Consider the following 21,263-nt stretch of genomic DNA (forward strand, 5'->3'; position numbering starts at 1 on the left):
AAAAAATAAGAGTTTAGCTCTACTAATATTTAATTGGATTTATATCTTCGCCTTCATTGGATCTATAAATCAAGGTAGACTTATAGGGTTTAAAAATAATAAAACTGCTGATCTGCCCAATTCCAAATTTGACATTACCAAGAAAGGTATTTAAAATATAAATTTATATATCCATTATCAATAACCATAAATGTCTTCCTAACTACATATTACATGATGTGTGCTTTTCCAAGGTAATTTTTCAATTCTGACAACTGTGATAATCAACTATAGACATAAATTAAACTTAGAATCCAGTTTTCAAATACTATATTTCTGCATTAAACTATGATTCATAAAAAATATAGATGATCAAACCCATTGTTATCACTAAACATTTATCTATAATAATTTTAGTAAGATTTCTTTGAAGTTATATCCTAAATAAATAAATAACCCTTTAGAACTCCTATTTTGGGAATAGTTAATGTTTAGGTATAAATTAAAAATAAACAAATAAAATACATTTTAAGGCACTTATTAAATTTGCTTTCCTAATAAGGATATATAGCTAAAAGATTTTGAAGTGCATTTTTTTTAATATGTAAAATTTCAAAAATGTTTTCAAAAGTTGTCAGTTTTTCATTTTTTCCTTTAAAAAATCATATATTATTTCCTGTTACTATCATTTACTAAACAAAGATCATTTCAATACTAAAATCATAAGAAGGACATCATATTAGAATAAAGTAATATACTTTTTTATTATATATATTTTATTGTTGACAGAATTACAGATGTTCCCCCATTTTCCCCTATTTGCCCCCCTCAAAAGTAATATCTTTTAAAATGGAATACATTAGCTTACTTAAGATTTATGTTACTAAATCTTACTATTTATTGGGGGAACTTACTATAGTATCCCAATATTATTGAATTACACCCCCCCCCCCAAAAAAAAACAACAACAACAACGTAAGTTAAAATCCTAACCCTCAGGACCTCAGAATGTCACCTTGGAAAGAGTATCACTGCAGAAGTGATTAGCTACAATCAGATGAGGTGATACTAAAGTAGGGTGACCCCCCCTAGTGCAATATGACTGGTGTTTTATAAGAAGATGGCCATGCAAAGACAGACACACAGGGAGAATGCCAGATGAAAACAAAGATTGGGGAGATGCATTTACAAGCCAAGGGACACACTGGACTACAGAAGCCTGGAGAAAGGCAGGGCCAGCTTCGCCCTCAGCCCCCAGAAGACGCCAACCTTGACTGCACCCTGATTCTGGACTTCTAACCTTCAGAAGTGTGAGGGATACATTTCTGTTGTTTGAAGCCCCCAGTTTTGTGGTACTTGTGTAGTAGCCTATTTTGTACTGTTTTATGAGATGATCAGTCGGGTGCAGCCGCAAGAGGAGACAGAGGAGAGGCCAGGAAAGAAAGCTCATTGTACTCCCAGGTCCTAGAGCCAGCACCTAAGGCACCTCACTCAACACACAGCACCCAGCACACAGGGCCTCACGGGAGACACCAGCTGGTCAGGAAGCAGAAGACGGGAGTGGCTAGAGCTGGGGTCTTCACCTGCATTGAGGCTGCTGAGGGAAACACAAGGCAGGGCCGGGAGAACAGTCTAGGATTGGCCAGTTTGAATAGCTTGATGGGCTCCAAGCTGTGGAGCTGGTCTTTAGTTCCCAGGTACTCGACCCTGGGGTGAGTGAGAGAGAGGAATATTGCTTCCTGGCCAGCACAGGCCAGATAGCGATAACGGAGGTTGGGCTCCAGATTGGTTAGTTTGCGTATCAAGCAAGCTCCAGTCTGGGCCCTTCATTATCTCTAAGAATTGGCTAGTTTCTCTCAGGCCAGAAAGTTCCTTTAAAATGCCAAAAACACCATAATATTTTAAAAAATGCATATATAGTACACATGAATAATTAACATACATATGTAATTAAATACACACACAATACACATCCCTAGGAAACCAGCGCATCCAATAGTTAGCAACGGTTGGGGGAATCTGGTTGATACCATATTGTGAAAATTCCATGTTGAGTTTCTATTTCTTTGACCCTTGGAAGATTTCTGAGCAGAGATGTGGCTGGTCAGAATTGAGCTTTGGTAAAATTATTCTAGCAGTGGAATATAGAATAGATAATCAGACGAGGTGCCGGAAGCAGAGAATGATCACAAGGCGACTGCAAAGGTTTTCATAAGGGGTGTCAGGAACCCAACCAGGAAGGGGGTGTCTCTGAGAAACCCAACCGTGAAGGGATGTCTCTGAGAAGGAACAGATGGTCTCAAGATTAGAGAGATTGTGAAGGTTTTTTTAATTAAATTTTTTAATACTTATAATTGTTAGAATGTTTATTAAATAGGAAAGGAATTTTTAATATTATTCAAAAGCCTTAAAATTGGTTCTGCCTTTAGAACTTAGAATCCCATTGATGGCAATCTCTCCCACGGTGGTCACTACAATGCGCCTCTCAGCTCTCTGAGTGCCAGGAGCATAATGGGCGAGAGCCCCAGCTGCTGGCCTTTGAAATGCACCCCCGCTGTCCAGCTGAGGCCACTCTGGCCTTGGGCTACCGCAGCCAGTGGCCGACCTCAGCAGGAACACTCAGGCAGGATGCTCCTGCAAGGAGAAGCAAGTCTCCTCTGATGGTGACTTTGGCTTGAGCACACCCATTCAGGCTTCTGGACTTTTTCTTTCTTTAAAAAAAATACATCTTTATTGATTTCAGAGAGGAAGGGAGCAGGAGAGGAGAGAGAGAGAGAGAGAGAGAGAGAGAGAGAGAGAGAGAGAGAGAGAGAAAGAAACATCAATGATGAGAAAGAATCATTGATTGGATGCCTCCTGCACAACCCCTACTGGGGATCGAGCCTGCAACCTAGGCATGTGCCCTGACTGGGAATCGAATCATGACCTCCTGGTTCATAGGTCGATGCTCAACCACTGAGCCACGCCAACTGGGTTGGACTTTTCTTAGAAATGCCCTTCATTCTAAGACTCTTCTGCCCAAACTTTCTCCCTTCCTCTCTCCTTTGCAGGGTTAAACCTGCATCCTGGTGGCACAGCTCTTCCAGCCTCCCCAGCTCCCTCCCCTCTTCCCCCAGGCACTTCCCCTAATAAATCTCTTGCATTTCTAATGTCAGGTGCCTGCATCTCAGAGAACCTGGCCTAAGGAAACGCTAAAGAAGGGGTTTTCAACCTGTGGGTTGCCAACCTGTGGGTTGCGACTCCTTTGGGGGTCGAACGACCCTTTCACAGGGGTCGCCTAAGACCATCGGAAAACACATATATAATTACATATTGTTTTTGTGATTAATCACTAGGCTTTAATTATGTTCAATTTGTAACAATGAACATACATCCTGCATATCAGATATTTACATTACGATTCATAACAGTAGCAACATTACAGTTATGAAGTAGCAACAAGAATATGGCTGGGGGTCACCACAGCATGAGGAACTGTATGAAAGGGCCGCGGCATTAGGCAGGTTGAGAACCGCTGCTCTAAAGGAACAATTAAGTAGAGCTGAAGCTCGCTCTCTTCCAGGCACTCAGTGGGTGCTCTTCCCCAGCTCCCAGTGAGTGTGGCAGCTGTGGGCCTGGCACAGGGGCTCACAGGGATGAGCTGCTGGGTCCTTCTGCACAGTGTGTGCTGTGGAGAAAGCCAGGTGATTTCACACCTGTCTTCATACTTTGAGACACTGTGTATGTCCTTCATAAGTATGTATTGTGCGTACCAACATGAAAACCAAGTTAAGATTAAAAACTGCTGGTGGGACTATCTTCATCTCACTCACTTATAGGCCAATTTGGTAACCTGTAATAAACAATTTACAAAGTAACATACCCTTTGTCTTAAAATAATTTTACTTTTAGAATTTTGTTGTGGATAAATGTGGGTGTATCCAGAGATATGTGATCAGCATACCTACATAAGTGTGTGAATTGACGTATTCATCACCTTGGTTGTGGTAATTATTTCACAATGTATATGTATATCAAATCATCACACTGTGCACTCTAAACAGATACAATTTTTATTCATCAGTTGCACTTCAATAAAGCAGAAGAAGGATATTAGTATATTCATTCAAGGATTGTTGCATTAGAGGAAACAATGCAAAGAGATTTATAACTACTCTAGAGGGCAGTTAGATCAGCGAAGGTCCATTCACATAGGGCAATCCCCTGCAGCCCTTAAAAACAATGTGTAGAAAACAGGTAATGACAACTCACTTGGGAAACAAAGAAGATAAAAGCAAAGAGTGGCCTGATAAAATCAGTGGGTAAATGCCGAGTCCTTAGCAAACAGTAGAGACACAAAGTGCTGTTTTCAGAACAGTAGTTTCTCCAAGTTACCTGGGCTATTACATACTTCAAAGGCGATGGCAAATGACAGGGGGAAACCTGGCCGGTTCTGGAAAATGTACTATTATGTACAGTTATTTTCCAAAATAAATTGTTTGATCTTGGACGAGGGTAGGGCTTTCATGAAAGAAAAACACACACACCCTTCGATGTCAGCCCCAATAATAGAGGGACTCAAAAGTCGATTCCGAGCAGGCACAGGCGCGGGGGGGGGGGGGGGGGGGGCTCCTTTGTTCGCCAATGATTGTCCAGGTTCAAGTTGTGCCCTAGAAGTCCTCCGCAGGCTTTGGGAGACTTTGCATAGCCACACTGTCTTTCCTCCAGCCTTCAGGTGCCTGTCAAGTCCTGGGGTCACAGCAGCCAATCTGCAAGCCTCCCAGAGAGAGGGAGGCAGGAGACATGCAGATGGGGGTTGGGGGAGTAGTATTTATAAGTAAGGTCTGAGAAAATGGCACAAGGAGGAAAATGTGATATCATGGATCATAATTTTAGTATGTTAGAAAAGTGCACAATAGCCAGAGATTTAGCTAGTACAGTGTTTGTTGTTACCCACTGTGCTTGCTTTGATCACAGTTTCGTGTTGTGGCATTGTGTGTGTGTGTGTGTGTGTGTGTGTGTGTGTGTGTGTGTGTGGGATTTGGGGGAAGGGTGCCATATAAGATTAGTAAAATATAGAACCTGCCCTCAGGGATCCTATCCATAATTTAAGAAGGAAGACCAATTCTGTGTGTGGTAACTTCTTCATGCATAGATAAGGAGATCCACCACTCATCAGGGCATTGTGGAAGACATAATTTTATGTAAAGCAGCAGACTCTACATTTGCATGGCAATTAGTAGGCAATCAGTAAATGACACTATTAGTTTATTCCTTTTACTCATAGGAGGAGACAACACATAGGGTTCCCTTCCATTCCCTTCCAACTCCTGCTGTTTTGAGCTAAGCTGGCATCTTGGTGACTGGGTTTGGAAGGCTTTGCGTATCAGGTCCATTTCCTGTCTCTCCCAGGTCCCACATACTGGGTGGCTCAAATCATCAGGAACAGGTTCTCTCACTCTTCTAGGGGCTCTAAGTCCCAGACCAAGCTGTCAGTAGCCCATACTCCCTCTGAGGGCTCTAGCAAAGAATCCTTCCTTGCCTCTTCCTATCTTCTGATGGTTTCTTTGCTTGTAACAGCATCACTCCAGTTTCCAACTCCCTCTTCACATGGCCATCTCCACTCTATGTGTGTCTGTGTCTCTAGTCATTGAATTTAGATCCATCCTAATCCAATATGACCTCATTTTAACTTGGCTACATCCACAAAGAACCTATTTCTTAATAAGGTCACATTCACAGGTACTGGGGGTTAGAACTTGAACTTATATTTTGGGGGACATAGTTCAACTCATTACATTTACCTCCTGGTAAGAACCATGTATTCAGGTCCATAGATTTAGAAAGACCAACTCTGGCCCAGGCTAGAAGGGGGAACATGTGACCCAGGACTGGCCACTCTTTTGGTCACATAATTGGTTTAGATGTGGGCATTTGTGTCCAAACCAGGCAATGAGATTCAACGCTGGCATTTTTATTTACACTCCTGCAAAGGAAGGCTCTTTTTCTGCTGGGCAAGCTTGGACAGACATAAGCCCATTTTGGGCCACATCATCACATGGACAAGCCTGCCTGTGAGTGCAGAAAGACTGCAGGGCTGAGTTTGGGCCCCTAGGTCCTACTGTACCTGAGTTCAGATACTTCTGAATGTTCCAATGACATAAGCCAATAAATTCACTTCTTTTCATTTTTTTTGCCCCTGACATTGGGAGTCAGTTTTCCTTTACTTCCAAACAAGAGTCCTAAGTGATAAACTGCATCCTCTTATTTCTCTATATTTTTTTCTTCAGGACAAAATGTGTTGCATGTCTGTGTGACTGTAGCTTAGAAGAGGCCTGCTCTTGCTCTCCAGCAGCTTACAACTGAGCGTGGAGACAAACAGGGGCTGAGGATATCTCGGTTGAGAGCATGGACAGCGAGGAGCCAGACTGCCGGGTTCAGTTTCCATCCCATCAATTACCACCTGGCTGACCTTGGGCAAGTTACTCAGCCTCTCTGTGCCTACGCTTTCTCATCTACAAAATAGGAACAATCATAGTTTTTATCTTATGGGACTGCTGTAAGGATTAATCGGTTAAAAATGCTGGGAGCGGTGCCCGACATTTTGTAGCAGCTATATGAAGTTAGTTACCATTATTGAGTCGAAAGTATTCTTCCTTAATGCCCATAATGGCTCTTTGAAATTAGCACCATTATCATCATTTTATAAATAAAGAAACTAATGGTAATGTCAGTGATGAGAAAGGGCATTATAGAGAAAAGTGTCCTAGAAAGTGAATCTCAAATTTATCCATTTTTGTTTGCCCAGTACCTACCATACTACCTGACTTATTGTAAGTACCCAATAAATGTGTTCTGAATAAATGAGTGAATGAATGAATGAAAGTAGCCCTTGTACACCCCTACTGTACAAGGGTTGGCAAAAGTAGGTTTACAGTTATTCATGTGGAAAAATAAAGAAATAGCTGTGTCACCCGGCTGGTATGGTTCAGTGGGAAAGCATTGACCTATGAATCAGGAGATCACGGTTTGATTCCTGGTCAGGGCACATGCCCTGGTTGTGGGCTCGATCCCTAGTAGGGGGCATGCAGGAAGCAGTGATCAACGATTCTCTCTTATCATTGATGTTTCTATCTCTCCCTCCTTCTCCCTTCCTCTCTGAAATCAATAGAAACATATACAAATAAATAAATAATTTTTTTCCATATGAACAATTGTAAACCCGCTTTGGCCACTCCTGTATGGAGAGCCTGGCCTGGAATTAGAGAATGTAAATTGCTAGGTCAGCTCCTGGGATTCATCCTGATAAGTTTTCATCCCTTATTTTATAAAAATATACTGAACACCACATACTGGAGACAGCACATTAGATTCTGAGTGTACATGGGTGGATATAACCAACAATCATCAGCACTCACAAATTTACACTCTCATAGGGACACGGGGAGTATACAAGTAAATCGCCAAACCAGACGTGATCATAAAAAGGGCTCAGCATTAAAGAGTTAGCAAGTGAGACTCAGTGACGGAACATCCATACTATTTGGATAATTTGGTCCTGGAGGGCCTCTCTGAAGAGGGAGCACCTTGAGCTGAAACTGAAGGCTAAGGGAGAGCTAGCCAGGCCAGCAGCAGAGGAGGGTTGCAGAATCGAGAGGAAGGAGTTTGCTGTGGAGTGCAGTGTCATGGGAGGACAGAGAAGCACAGAGGCGGCTGGCAGGGTGGGAGGGGCCAGCTCAGAGTCTGAGGGGGCGGTTCAGCACCGGTGGGCGCTCAGTGATCACCTGTGAGATGACTAAAGAGCATCGATGGCCCGTGACGTGGGGTGGATTTTACTGTTGGGACTCAGGAAACGAGCTGCTCTCAGTGGCTGAGCACCTTCCTCAGTCATTACAGTCACTTATTAGATTTGGTTTAGGCAGGAGGACGTTAGAGAATGACAGTGGGCCCCACAGGAAGGTAAAGCCAAGATGCCTCCCGAACTGCAGCGTGGACACAGGTTCCCAAGCTCCTCAGGACCATCTGCGATGCTGACTCCTCAACCGGGACTGACTCCATGCGTGGAGTTTATTTATTATTATTATCATTATTATTATTATTATTATTATTATTATTATTTTAAATTTAAGTTCTTTATTGTTTAATGTATTACATAAGTCTCCTTTCCCCCCATTCACCTCTCCCCAGCTGCCCCCAACCCCTAGCACATGTGCTCAGCCCACCACCCCCCAGTCTGTGACCATTGGTTATGCTCATATGCATGCATACAAGATACAGGTCCTTTGGTCGATCTCTTACTGCCTTCCTTTGTAGGTTGGACAGTCTATTTGATGCTTCTAGACTCTGGTTCTGTTTTTGTTCATCAGTTTATGTTGTTCACTATATTCCACAAATGAGTGGGATCATGTGACATTTATCTTTCTCTGACTGGCTTATTTCGCTTAGCATGGTAAGAATTCCTTCTTTTTACAGCAGTGTAGTATTCCATTGTGTAGATGTACCACAGCTTTTTAATTCACTCATTTGCTGATGGGCACTTAGGCTGTTTCCAAATCTTAGCTATGGTAAATTGTGCTGCTATGAACATAGGGATGCATATATCCTTTCTGATTGGTGTTTCTGTTTTCTTGGGAGATATTCCTAGAAGTGGGATTACTGGGTCAATGGAAGTTCCATTTTTAATTTTTTGAGGAAACACCATATTGTTTTCCACAGTGGCTGCATCAGTCTGCATTCCCACCAGCAGTGCAAGAGGGTTCCTTTTTTCTCCGCATCCTCTCCAGCACTTAGTCCATGCGTGGAGTTTAAATGCCTGAGCAAGGACAAGGGGTGCTGATGAAAAGATGGCCTTTCAGAATTCCACGAGGTCCTCCATCATTTTCATTCTATCTAGATGATGGCCAAGAGCAATGAAAGAACTTTTGGTCTCTGTTTAGGTTTTCTGCTTCATATATTCCAGAGAGAAGCCTCTAAGCAAATTCATTCTGGGATTGAATCCCTTTATCTGAAATCTGCTTCCCAAAGCATAGTTCAGTTCTCATGTCTGTGTGAATCCAATCCATCCTCCTCATACCTGCAAGTCACTTTATTTTGTCAATTTCTGCCCCCCCAACCCCAAGTCCTTATGCAATAAACTACAAATTTCTCATTAATATTGTATTTAATATTGCATTGTCTCCAATGTTTACAAAGTTTCTTGACTTTGATGTCAAACATGTTCATCTCTGTGTTGGCTGCTCTGCTCAGCATGACCTTTCTCCCACTTTCATCTTTGCCTTTCTGACAGATGTTTGAAGATAAACACAAATACCAGCTCCTCTGTAAAGCCTTCCTTGATGTAACTGGTTTGAATAATTCCTTCCTTCCTTGAAGACTCTTTGTAAATTAGCATTGCATTTATAAGTTTGAAGATGCTTACTATATTATGCCTTAGAGCTGTTTCTGCTACTGCCTACTTTCTATCCCAGCCTGTCCACCAAACTTCAGTCTCACTTCACATTTATTTCTGAGATTGGCAATGCCTACCACTTCTCCAAATAATAACAATGACAATTACGAACACAGACTAAATGCCTAGCATGGTTCTAGTCAATTTACATGTGTTGATTTATTTAATCCTCATAAAAACTACAGGATTGTTATTAGCCCCACTTTACAGGTGAGAAAACTGAGGTACAGACAGGGTAAGTGCCCAAGGACATACAGCTCACTTAGTGAGATTTCAAGGTTTGTCCTCTAGAAGGTTATTCTAGAACTGCCTTTCTACTGTAAAGATCCGGTGTTGGAGATTAGTTCTGTGTCTACTTTAATTTTATTCCTGGGGCTATATTCCCAGCACCTGACACAGTGCTTAGGACAAAATAAGGGCTCCCTATATACTTGTGAATGAAGGATGCATATTTTGCATATCTGTAAGTCACTTGAAAGCAGAGAAGTGCCTTAGATGTCTTTATCTTTATCCCCCTGCCACAATTCAGCTATATCTTGCACATACCTGTTAGTTAAATGCTTATTGAATGAAGAGGCAGAAAGAAAAATAGAGGACACAGAAATAGGTAAGGAAGGGCAGAGAGGGGAATTGAGAGTGGAAAGAAAACTAGCTTTCTGAAACAAATAGAGTTTGCTAGCAGGAATTGGAGGGGGGTGCAATTGAATAGATTAAGGAAAGGGACAATGACTTAAATACCTAAAGGGACCAGGCAGGCAAATGAAAATTAGGGACATTGGCTGGTGAAGGCCACAGAGTGATGGAAATCATGATGGAGTCACGTCGCAGTGCTTAAGATTTTTCAAGAGAAGGTGAGAATCTGGATTTTATGTGAAATTCTTGATTTTTGTAAACTGTTGGCAAACATTTCAAATTAAAGGAAAAATAAGCACTCACTGGATTAAACCTGAGCTGAATATAGCAAGCTGAGGTCTTTTGGAGCTTATTCAATACTCAACATACAAAATTATATGTAAACTAGCATGGTCCAATCTTTGGGGTAAGAGAACTGTCACACTGGGGTTAGGCTTGCTCATTCATATTTTAAATTTTTATTTTGTATTTTTTAAAAATATGTTTTTATTGATTTCAGAGAGAGGAAGGGAGAAGGAGAGAGAGAGAAAGATCCGTGATGAGGCTTGCTCATTCTTTTAGGGTATACTGACATTGCTTGTTGAATTTCCCTATGGTGTCCCAAAGGATGATTTGCAGGCTCATAATGAGCACCTCATTGGTTTCTCTTCTCAGGCTCATTTTGGGGCCATAAGAAGACGAGTCATAGCTGGTCCATCAAGAAGCAAGGAAGTAGGACAGATAGACAAGTGGCAAAACCAGCCAGTTAACCTGATGGGGCCAAGGATTAAACACCTAACAGTGCAGCTTTAGGAATATGTGCCAGGAGATTTCTTATTTTGAACAAATAAAAAAATGATGAGAGCAGTTGGACAAGGCTTTAAGGAGAATGGGCATAAGTGGGGGCCGGGGATAGCAGGTGTCTGAAATTAAGCAGGAGAAAGAATGAAGAGCCACTTCATCCTCTTGGCTTTTCTTCCATTTAATTGGGGACATATGGCTTGAGCACCTACTGTGGCCTCAGTACCACACTGGTCGCTAGGGACAGAAAAACAGATCCTTAAAGATGAGAATGAACCTGAGCTTAAGACCTAGGGGCAAACTGGTGTGGATCTTGTCCCTATCACTTATTAATTGTGTGATTTTGAAGAAGTTTCTTAGCATCTCAAAACCTCAGCATCCATTTCTATAAAATGGGGAAAGTAATTGAATCAATCGCATTGGATTATTGTGAGATTAATGAAGAATATTTGTGGAAACCACTCAGCACAGTGTCTGCCACATAGTAAATACTCCACAAATGACAGCAATTGCTATGTTTGCATGTAAATTCTCTAATAAAAGAATATAGAAGATACCCTGTTGACCCCAAGGAGTAAATTATTCTCCATCTCTTCCTTTTATGTATTGGCTTCATAGCACACACTACAATTTGAAATTATGTTCCCGGAGACACAAAAGTTCTACACAGTCCCCCCACCCCCCACATTGGTTGCAAGGGACAGGAAGGCAGGGCTTCTATCTCCTGTGTCCACCTTGACCTCCTGTTGTTCCTTAGCACTTAAGCATATACATTTGACCCTTAAACAACATACGTATGAACTGCATAAGTGCATTTAAACATGATTATTTTTTCAATAAATAACCATCAGCCCTTCACATCCATGAAATTCCAATCGGCAGATTCCCAAACAGTATTTTCTATCCACTGTTGTGAATCTGCAGTTGGGAATGCAAAGCTACTGTTTTCTAATTGTGGCTGGTTGGATTGGTGGAGGGGAAGACCTGATTATAGAGCCAAAAATTATACACAGATTTTCAACTTCCTGGGGGTGCCCCTAACACTGGAACTGTTCAAGGGTCAACTGTACTAGGCAAGTGAGAATAATAACATTTTTTGAGCATTTATATGTGTGGGTTCTAACACATTCAAGAGTAGTGTTTCATCTAGTTCTTTGCAATAGTCTGATGGATTGTTATCATCATTGTCCTCAATTTAAAAAATGAGGGGACTGAGGTACAGAGAGGACCAGTGATTTATTCAGGTTCACAGGACAAGTAAGTGGTGGAACCAGGGTTGAATTGTCCTCTGGGCTGGTGCCTGTGCCTATATCCTTTGTGAAAGAAATATCTGTGGAACCAATGAATTCATTAATAGGAAGTGAAAAAGGGTTTGCAGGGGAGGAGACAATTTAGTTGTGTACCAGGATGAGTAGGACTTTGCAGGTAAACAAGGGACAAAAGCACAAATATGTACATTCATGGAATGAGATTCCAACTTCAGGAAGATCAAGTGTAGCTAATTCATTGTGTGTGTGATGTGTTTGATAGAGAGACAGAATGAGACAGAAGAGACATACTAGTACAGAGAAAGAGAGAGAGAGAGAGGAAGAGAGAGAGAGAGAGAGAGAGAGAGAGAGAGAGAGAGAGAGAGAGAGAGACTTTAACCAGCCTTGTGAACCATGCAGAGGAGTTTGGACATTTTCCTACATACAGCAGGAAAACACTGAAGGGAAAACATGGGACATGATCTGTATTCCTTTTCTACAGTCAGCATTCTGAGTACAATAAGGACGAATCACCAGTTAGGAGTGAACTGTGAATCTGTGAGCAGGGACACCAGTTTGGAGACTCATGAAATGGGAGGGCTGAGAAACTACATACATGGACCAAACAAAATGAAGTTTCAGACGTTTCTGAATTTGAATTAGGTATTAACAGGAGCAATATTTACAACGTTATAACTTGGAATGGTCCAGAAAAAAATTAGTGAAAAAACCCCCTGTGCCTTTATTCAGAAAGTGGTTCCCAAAATGAATTTTTGAGCTTTTCCTTTTTGGGTCAATGCTGGGCTTCACATACCTGCTAGGTGGTACTTTGATTCTTGCCTTGACACAGCCAGGTAAACACAAACTCAGGCAGGCACTCAACTCTTGGACCGTCTTTAGTTTGGGAATTTAAACACAAGGAACTGTTAGGTTTTGCAGTGGCCATCATTCCAAAACATAAATCACACCAAATTTGTTTGAAATCCTGTCTTTAGAAGGTTGTGTGTTTTGACAAACCTTGCAGCAAATTTGGTCCAGCTTTTGGAGTTGTAATGAAACCTGACACCAAGCATGCTGGCCTGCCTTGGGGTCTCTGGAACAAGCGCCCAGCAGCCTTAGTGCAATGCCTCCCTAATCGCATCCTGGCAAGTCACAGGATTGTGTTGGGCTGCGCTGGACTTTTTGGGGGTGGAATCTGCAACCGTTTCATGCAATTATGGAAAAGGATCAAGGAGGACAGCGATTTGGGGACATTTCTGTGCCTAAATAGTCTTAAAAGTGTAAATTGCAGTATTAGCAATACCTTATCCCCTGTTGGCCAGTGACTTGGAGATACCCCAAGCCATGAGTGGTGCAGGAAGTTAATTAATCTGCCTATTAAAAAGAAGAAAGGTCTCATTTGCATGCATTTACATTCAGGTCTTGCATGCATCTTGCTTTTGGTGGTCTTTCCTTTCTTTCCTTAATGTCACTGACCTAGCTAGGTATTCACTCCACACGTTTACATTTTCTGTGTCTGAGCTTTGTTTAAGGGTATATATCTTCTTATCATTGGTTCCAGCAGAATTTGATTGCCATAGAAATAATTTTATTCTCTATAGAGATTCTTTCCCCTCCCATGGCTGTTTTCTTCCAGGGGTCATATAGCACAGGTGAGAAAAGATTTATATACTTGACCAAAATAAGGACCCATCTCCGTCAGAGTTGCTTGGGGATGAGCCATTCAATTATCTGCAATTTCCCACTGAACTGATTTTCCATGGTCATTTTTGTGGAAGTTTCTCTTTCTTGCTTTTTCTATCTTTTAATGGGAGGTCTGCTTCTGGAGTTTTGTTTTTTTTCCCCTTGGGGGAAAAAGTCCATTGCTTCATGGATGTATCTCTGGCACCCAACCTTCCCAATCATTGTTTTTACCTGAAAATACCTAGGCAACCTGAATCCAGGCCCCCTCAAACCAGCCTGGAAGGAAGTCTTGGAGGAGGAGGAGGAGGAGGAGGAGGAGGAGGAGGAGGAGGAGGCAGGGAAGAAGAGAAATTGGGGAGGGGTGAGCCTGAGGAAGGCTTGAAATGCAAAGGCTATATGACAAGCTCTTGGAACAACAACAGCAAGTAAAAACAAAACTATAGCAGGAGGTGAGTGCAGAGGGAAATCCTTGCATGTGAGTGAATCCCCAGCTCCCGTGTGGGGGACCAGGGTGCCCTGTTTCCGTGTTTTGTAGTCATCACATTTCTGACACATGACCACAGTGTGGCTGTCAGGGGTGAGTGGCTCAGGCAGCCCGTGCAACCACCTATGTGCTAACAAGCTCAGCAATCAGGTGGGGAAGGGTCCTGGCTGGAGGGAAAAAATTAAAACCAAACCTTAGACCTCTGTCAGCCTGCGAGGAGAATTATATTTTTGAACTCCTCTACAGTGTGGACAGGAAATGACCTCTCCACAAACTGCTTCTTTAAAAACAAGCAGTGGTGCCTAAAGCTATCCAGCTCCCCCCCCTCTCTCTCCCTCCCTCTCCCTCTCTCTCTCCCTCCCTCTCCCTCTCCCTCCTTCCTTCCTTCCCTCCTTCCTCCCTCCCACCCGCCCTCCTCTCCAGAGCTCCTGCTCTCTCCCTCTGCCTGCTCTCCCTCCCTCCCTCCCTCCTCCTTCCCACCCTCCCTCCTCCTCGCTCCCGCTCCTCTCGCTGTAGAGGGCTCCGAGAGCAGCTCCCAGCCAGTGTGCTCAGCCTGCCTGCCTGCCGCCGTGTGTGTGTGTGTGAGCGCGTGTGCGTGCGTCTACTTTGTACAGCGAGGAACACAGCCCATGTGCTCTGCATGGACGTTACTGTTACTCTGTGTAGCTTGATTTTCCACAAGCAGGCAAGATGTCCAGCACGCCACACGACCCCTTCTATTCTTCTCCTTTCGGCCCATTTTATAGGAGACACACACCCTACATGGTACAGCCAGAGTACCGAATCTACGAGATGAACAAGAGACTGCAGTCTCGCACAGAGGTAAGTACTTCCACCCGGCGTGTGTTTGTGTATGTTTTCGGAGAACTGTGCATGGGCTTGGCCCGGGGATGCCGACTGAATTCCGTGGGAAGTGTCCCGCTAGATACTACCACCTACGTGGAAACAAGCGCCAGGATGGAGCCACTAGTTTGAACGCCGGGTTTCCAGGCGCAGCAACTCTTAGAGCGGGGACAGTTTCTGCTGGAATCTTGGAACAGACAGCCCAGCACTTGCCTGGCTTGTGGGGTCTCCAGACAGGCTGCTGTCCCAGAACTCCCGGGGTTGCAGGCTCCCAGGCGGTCAGTGAACTAGCGTGTCTTGAGATAGAATTGCAAGGGATTTTGTGATCGTTTGTATCCCGCAAAATAATTTGTTAACACATCCCAGGGGAAGTCTGTTTTGACTTGCATTGGCTTTTTAAAGTCATCAAAATCGAGATGAAGGGGGCAGAAGGGTGACCCCGAGTACTTTTCCGAACTAGCCCTGGTGGGGACAGGGCTGTAGATTTCCTTGTTAAATTCCGAAACCGGTTGCTTGGGGCAAGGGGGTTCTTGACTTTGTCCTGTGGGGATGGGAGCGTCTCCTAAGGGCTCTACCTTCCTCCGGAGCTGGCTCAGCAGTCAGGCCAGCTGGAGTTTTGGCATATCTGGGATTTTGTGCCTGAACGAGGGAGCCCAGCCTAGGGGCCAGCAACTCTGGGAGTAGAGAGGAGAACAGGACTTTGAGAACTTTGTCAATGCAAAACTCCAGGCTGCCTCCTGCAATTTGAATATTTAATGCCAGCTGACTTTTTCTCTGTGCTGGCTCTGCGGCCGGTCCTGCTCCTGGGCTGTCCCTGTGCCTGGAAGTTGGGGCTTTGTGTTGATGTTGTAAGGAGGAGTTCTTAGTCTGCACTAAAGTCACTTTAGGAAGTAGAAATCGCTGGGAAGTCAGTCTTATCTGTAGAGATCAAATGCCCAGAGGGTGCATGGCAAAGAGCTTTTAGGGAAGAGCTTTGGTGGAATTTTAGATTGAAGAGTGACTCTCAGCTCTGGAAAGGAACTCACCTGAGGCTACAGGATAAAATAAAACACACTTGCTTGAATTGTCAACGGAGCCATGGAGCATTCATGATGCTTACCGTATTATTATAACACAGCTAACAAGATGTGACCTGCTTTCTGATTGGCTACCTCCTGGACAAGGACTGATTGCTTTTTTAACTGGGCTGTCTTGATCACTGCTATTTTCTTTATATGTTACTAACTCCATCGGTGTTAAATATAAATGAGGACACTGTTGCTCTCCCTGGAAGTCAGTCGCTTTCCAGAAGTAGAAACTGTTTTGCTTAGAGTGGTGAGCTGTTGGCCGCCAATGACATTTGTGTGTGTTGCTCTGTGTGTACTTGTGTGTTACAGTTGGTATATCTCTCAGACCTTTGCCACTGTGTGCTGCAATCTTGAGTGCCTGCATAACTATTGGTGGCTGTAGCTTGCTTTCAGAATTAGGAGAATATAAACTGTCTTATAGTTCACACACACATTCATTGCAATATAAATTTTAGGTAAAAATGTCTTAGAAATAGGATTACTTTAAAACGAGAGGTCAAGGGCCATGATGGCTCAATTCTTGAAGAGCAACAGGATTTAAAAATAATCTGTGTCCACTTCACATTGTGGAAAGTTTTGGAGGAGTTGTGGAAAGAGGTTTACCTCCTGTCCGCCTTGGCTAGGAGAGCAGGCAGGTTTCTCGGATACCTGTGCTCCCCTGTGCCTTTAATTTTCACTTGGCCAGGGCTCAGCTAAGAGTCTCATGGGGAGACCACTCCATCCCCGCCTCAGGATGCAACAAGGTCCCCACTTTATTTCACATTTGAGAGGAAACCTTTGAAAAGCCCCCATTCATGTTATGTTTCTTAAAAATGGTACATTATTACCTTTCTTTTCTTTTTTGAGAGCTAACCTCAGGTATTCCTAACTTTTGGATTATGGGGTATTACTTTTAAAGATTTCTTCTTAGTGGAAAAACTACTTCATAACTCAAGAACCTGGAGAGAAAAGCTTGCTATGACAGATCTTAAAAATGTGTGTAAACCTCCCTGGCTGTGACAGAAAAGCAGTTTAACTTTTTCTTGGTGTGTCCTAGGGCCAACCTCAAAGATGCTCCTCTCCCCCTCCCTTAAGTAGATCTTTTCTTTAATTAACCAAATAATTGCCCTGGCACTTTTTCTTTGCCAAACATAACTAATGTCGTGAACCTAGAGCCATAACCTTTTCCTTTTTATTTCATATGAAAAAAGAATCATATAATTGCTCCTAAGATATTTATTACTTTTAAAATATATTTCAATTGATTTTTTTAGAGAGAGAGAGAGAGAGAGGAAGGCAGAAGGACACAGAGGGAGAAACAGCCATCAGCTGCCTCCTGCATGCCCATACCAGGGATCCAGGATCCAGCCCGAAACCTGGACATGTGCCCTGACCAGGAATCAAACCTGCATCCCTTCCATGCAGGGGATGACACCCAACCAACTGAACCGCACCAGCCAGGGTGCTCCTAAGATATTTATTCACATTAAATATTAAATTTTGATCATGGTTTGGAATTGGAAAAGGAAATATTTAGGAAAAAGTTATATTGTACCTTTACCCACAATGGTTACTTATGATAAAGTTGTTCTGAGCCAGAGATGGCTTGGTTGGGATAAAATACCATACTACCCAGCAAGAATGACCAGTTTATTCACACCCACAATCAAATAGATTGTTGAACAATTACTTTCAGAATTTAACCAATGCATCCAACCGTTGGGCCAGAGAGGCTCAGCCTTCCCTCTCTCTCTCCTGGCTCGGGGCCCTATGTTACGCAGTGTTATTTTATTGACTCCTAACACCACCCACACAGGCACACCTAGGTAATACTGTCAACTCCCCATTCCCTTTTCAGTGTTGACTTGGCTAGAAAGGAATTGCAGCCAGTCATTCTGTGAGGAATAAATTGAAGATCAAGTTCTTAGAAGTTTCCTGGAACCTTCCTTTTTCATGGACAAGAAGGAGAGTTGTAAAGAACCCTGGTTTTTATGGGCTCCCCTTCTATTGCTGACTGTCAGTCAGAGCATCCTCTCACGGGGGTTTGTGCATTTCTTCCAAGTAAGTCAAATCCACCCCCTTCAGAAGCTGAGTAGTTTTTAGTTTAAAGAGCATTAGATTGGGCCTTAATCCTGTTTGTTTCTGAAATATACTAACTGGTTGGTTTGGACCTTGGGTCCTCATTGGCAAATTCCTTGCAAAGCCCTTGAATTAAAAAATTCAGACACTGCGAGAAAGTCCCGGGTTTGGTTTGCTTTGGCATGAGAAAGTATTGTGAACTAGAGGGGGGGCATAATCATTACTTTTTTGCTCCTAGTATTTAGTTCAAAATCACAAATGGTACTGAAATAATAGGCTAATCGTGGAGGAAGTGTTGAAGACGAGGCCCTGCCAGTCTCCTTTAAAGCTGGCTCTTGGAGCAAGGAATTCCTGGGAGAAGTAGGTACTCAATAAATGTTTGCTAACTAGCCCATGGCCAATGAATCAGTAGATGAAGGAGGAGAGTTTGAGAAAGATATCATGAAATTAGCACCTTTCCTGAGAAACACAATTTCAAATGCCTCTGGGGGCCTGGTATCCCGTGAAGCTTCTCTGGGCATCCACTTCCTCCACTCACCGCCATATTATCCACATTTACTTCATCATGAGGTTATTTAGATCTCTAATCTTTATGGCAAAAGAAAGCCAGTGCCAAAGATTTTAGAACCTCATCTCTTTGTAAAAGAATATGATGCATGGCAAAGCAAACAAACAAAAAAAACACCAACAAGAAAACAAAAAAGTTTAAATGCTGTTGGCTGTTCTGGCAAATAAAATTTCTTTGCAACATCAGAATCTCAGTGAAATTTTATAAAGAAATGTGTGGGTGTTTCCCCCCTTTTTAAATGAAATTAAGAAAAACTCTGAGATCTGTGTCACTGTTGACTAGTGCAATTCCCAGGCAGTGGAAGGGAGTTTCATTTTCCCTTGTGTTAGCCACCAGGAGTTGACCTGGTGTCTCCCAAAATTCAGGCATTTGATGGTCTTGCTGTCCCAGATGTACAGGACTGCACCGGGATATAATTTAGTATTGTACATCAAGTACAGTCAGATAGGATATAAAAATGTGTTCTAAAGACTTCAGAATTTGTTCTGTAGAAAGCTTCCAGAATGACAAAAACTATTTTTTTTTTTTAATTTCTTGAGGTCTGTGCTATGGGATGAAAATATAGGGGAAATATGAGGCCCATCATAAGGACTTTCATTTTTAGCAAAGGGATTTCACTAATGTTGGCTTATTACAGAATTTAAGAAACTTTATCATTGAAATTGTAAAGATCCTTGTTGATAACTTTGCTATACCTTGTTTCCTCATACAAATTGACAAAATATGTCTCCCGCTTTCATGAAGATGTTTGTAAGAATACATTTTTCACATTGTTAGGATACTCATTTTAATAAAATACCACACACATCAGGGAAGGGTGTGGGTTCCATTCTGTGTTTCTGCTGTTCTGAGATTTATTTTTTCTTTTGTCACTATTACACACCCCACTCCAAAAGAGAAAAGTGACTACAGTTGGAAGCTGCACACACAAGGATTTTATTAGAATTACAGTGTTTAGTTTTATAGGGTTTAATAGGAATGGTAAAAATGTTTGAAGACCTTGAAATTTAAATCTGCTGCTTTTCACCCCTTCTCAGTTCAACTCTCCAACTCCCTGGGGAGGGGGTTGGAGGGGGTGGGGCCTCCCAGCCTTTTCTTTCAGCTACATTTTTATATACTTCAGTCACAGGGTTTCACGTTGTAACATCATGTTTATTCATGGAGAGCTCAGTATCATTGATGCTCAGATGGAGCCTAGTTAAAATGAGATTAGGTATTTTGGTTAGGTGGCGGGAGGTGGGGGTTGGGGGGGGGATGAAAAATGCTTTGTGATAACTTGGAAATTATTCTCCCCCTAGAAATTTAGAAAGAAAAATGTTGCTGTTGCTCTGAAGCATATGAATGATTTTCAGTGTTAAACACAGAACTTTTCAAGTTTTGTGAAGGGGGGTGGTGAGGGGTGGGGGGATGGGGTGTTGGTCGTAGTAAGGAAAGCTATTTTGAAAATGTTAAATGAAACCAAAAGTGCAGTTTTATAAAGGAGAACTTGCAAACTCTTATTTTTCAGGCTCTCTACATAGCCTCAGCAAACACACTGCAGGACTCTTGTACTGCTTTTATTTTCCTGAGGTCTTTTTCCCCCCTTTCTTTCCATATTCTTACTATGGGAACTGTTTTTAATTAAAAATTGCTGCAAACTAACTATTTGGAGGAGGCCGTGGAGGGGAAAAAACCCTCTCAACTCACATTCAACACAGATTCTTATCTGCCTAGAATCAATGCACATTTCTATTTCTCCCTTTCTGGTGCGTAAATTATGATATAGGTTAAAAAACAGTATTCATTTTTTTACGCGTTTAGCTTGCTGTTTGGGTTTCAGAAAGAAATTAATTTAAATTGTATGGAGAGCAGGGCAATAAATCTCCTTTTATTGCATTTGTCCACGTAAACTCATTTTTCACAAGGAGCACAGAACACCCCCTTTTCGAACGAGCAAACAAAACATAAAACAAACAACCTCAAACATTCGACTTTATACATCGGCAAGAACAAGATTCATAAACATACTTATTTGGATTTGGTTGGTGGGTCTCAAAACATAATTGATTCTGAAAAACAATGTCTTTCAGAAAGTGTCAGTCAACAGAGTTTTAAAATATATTCCACTGATGTAGATATGACATGTACCTTTATTGTTTTGTTATTCTCTTTCTCCCTTTCTTTTTTTCTTTCTTTCTTTTCCTTTATTCCTTTCTCCCTCTCCCTCTCTTTTTTTTCTCTCTCCTGTTTTTATTTGTTTGATCCTAGATGTTATGTGGTGTGTGTGTGTGTGTGTGTGTGTGTGTGTGTGTTTATTTTTTAATTTAAATTCTAGCACCATGCATCTGAACATAGGCAACTATTAACATTTAAAGCAAAATCCCATCATTCTTTAAGAATCCCCATACTTCTGGCGATGCCAATACCAGAGTCGGAAAATAGATGACGAAGACATTTTCTGTTATCCAGAAGCTTACAATTGGTCACGAAGGGAGACCGCCAGACCAGCTCTTAC

At 42.3% G+C, this 21,263-nt stretch overlaps 1 protein-coding gene across 11 annotated transcripts in view; it reads left to right on the forward strand.

The window, feature by feature from the left end:
- Window positions 1-14,654: 14,654 nt before the first annotated feature.
- LDB2 (LIM domain binding 2) overlaps window positions 14,655-21,263 on the forward strand; it is a 448,209-nt gene continuing 441,600 nt past the window's right edge. For 5 of the 11 annotated variants that reach the window (XM_081098698.1, XM_081098704.1, XM_081098699.1 and 2 more), the window contains exon 1: window positions 14,655-15,055. In XM_081098698.1, the coding sequence (XP_080954824.1) occupies window positions 14,924-15,055 (132 nt within the window). In that variant the 5' untranslated portion in view covers window positions 14,655-14,923. The remainder of the gene's footprint in view (window positions 15,056-21,263) is intronic. The other 6 variants (XM_081098697.1, XM_081098702.1, XM_081098705.1 and 3 more) reach the window with 3 other exon arrangements.

Source organism: Myotis nattereri, assembly GCF_964212035.1.
Source record: "Myotis nattereri genome assembly, chromosome: 1".
Taxonomy (NCBI): domain Eukaryota; kingdom Metazoa; phylum Chordata; class Mammalia; order Chiroptera; family Vespertilionidae; genus Myotis; species Myotis nattereri.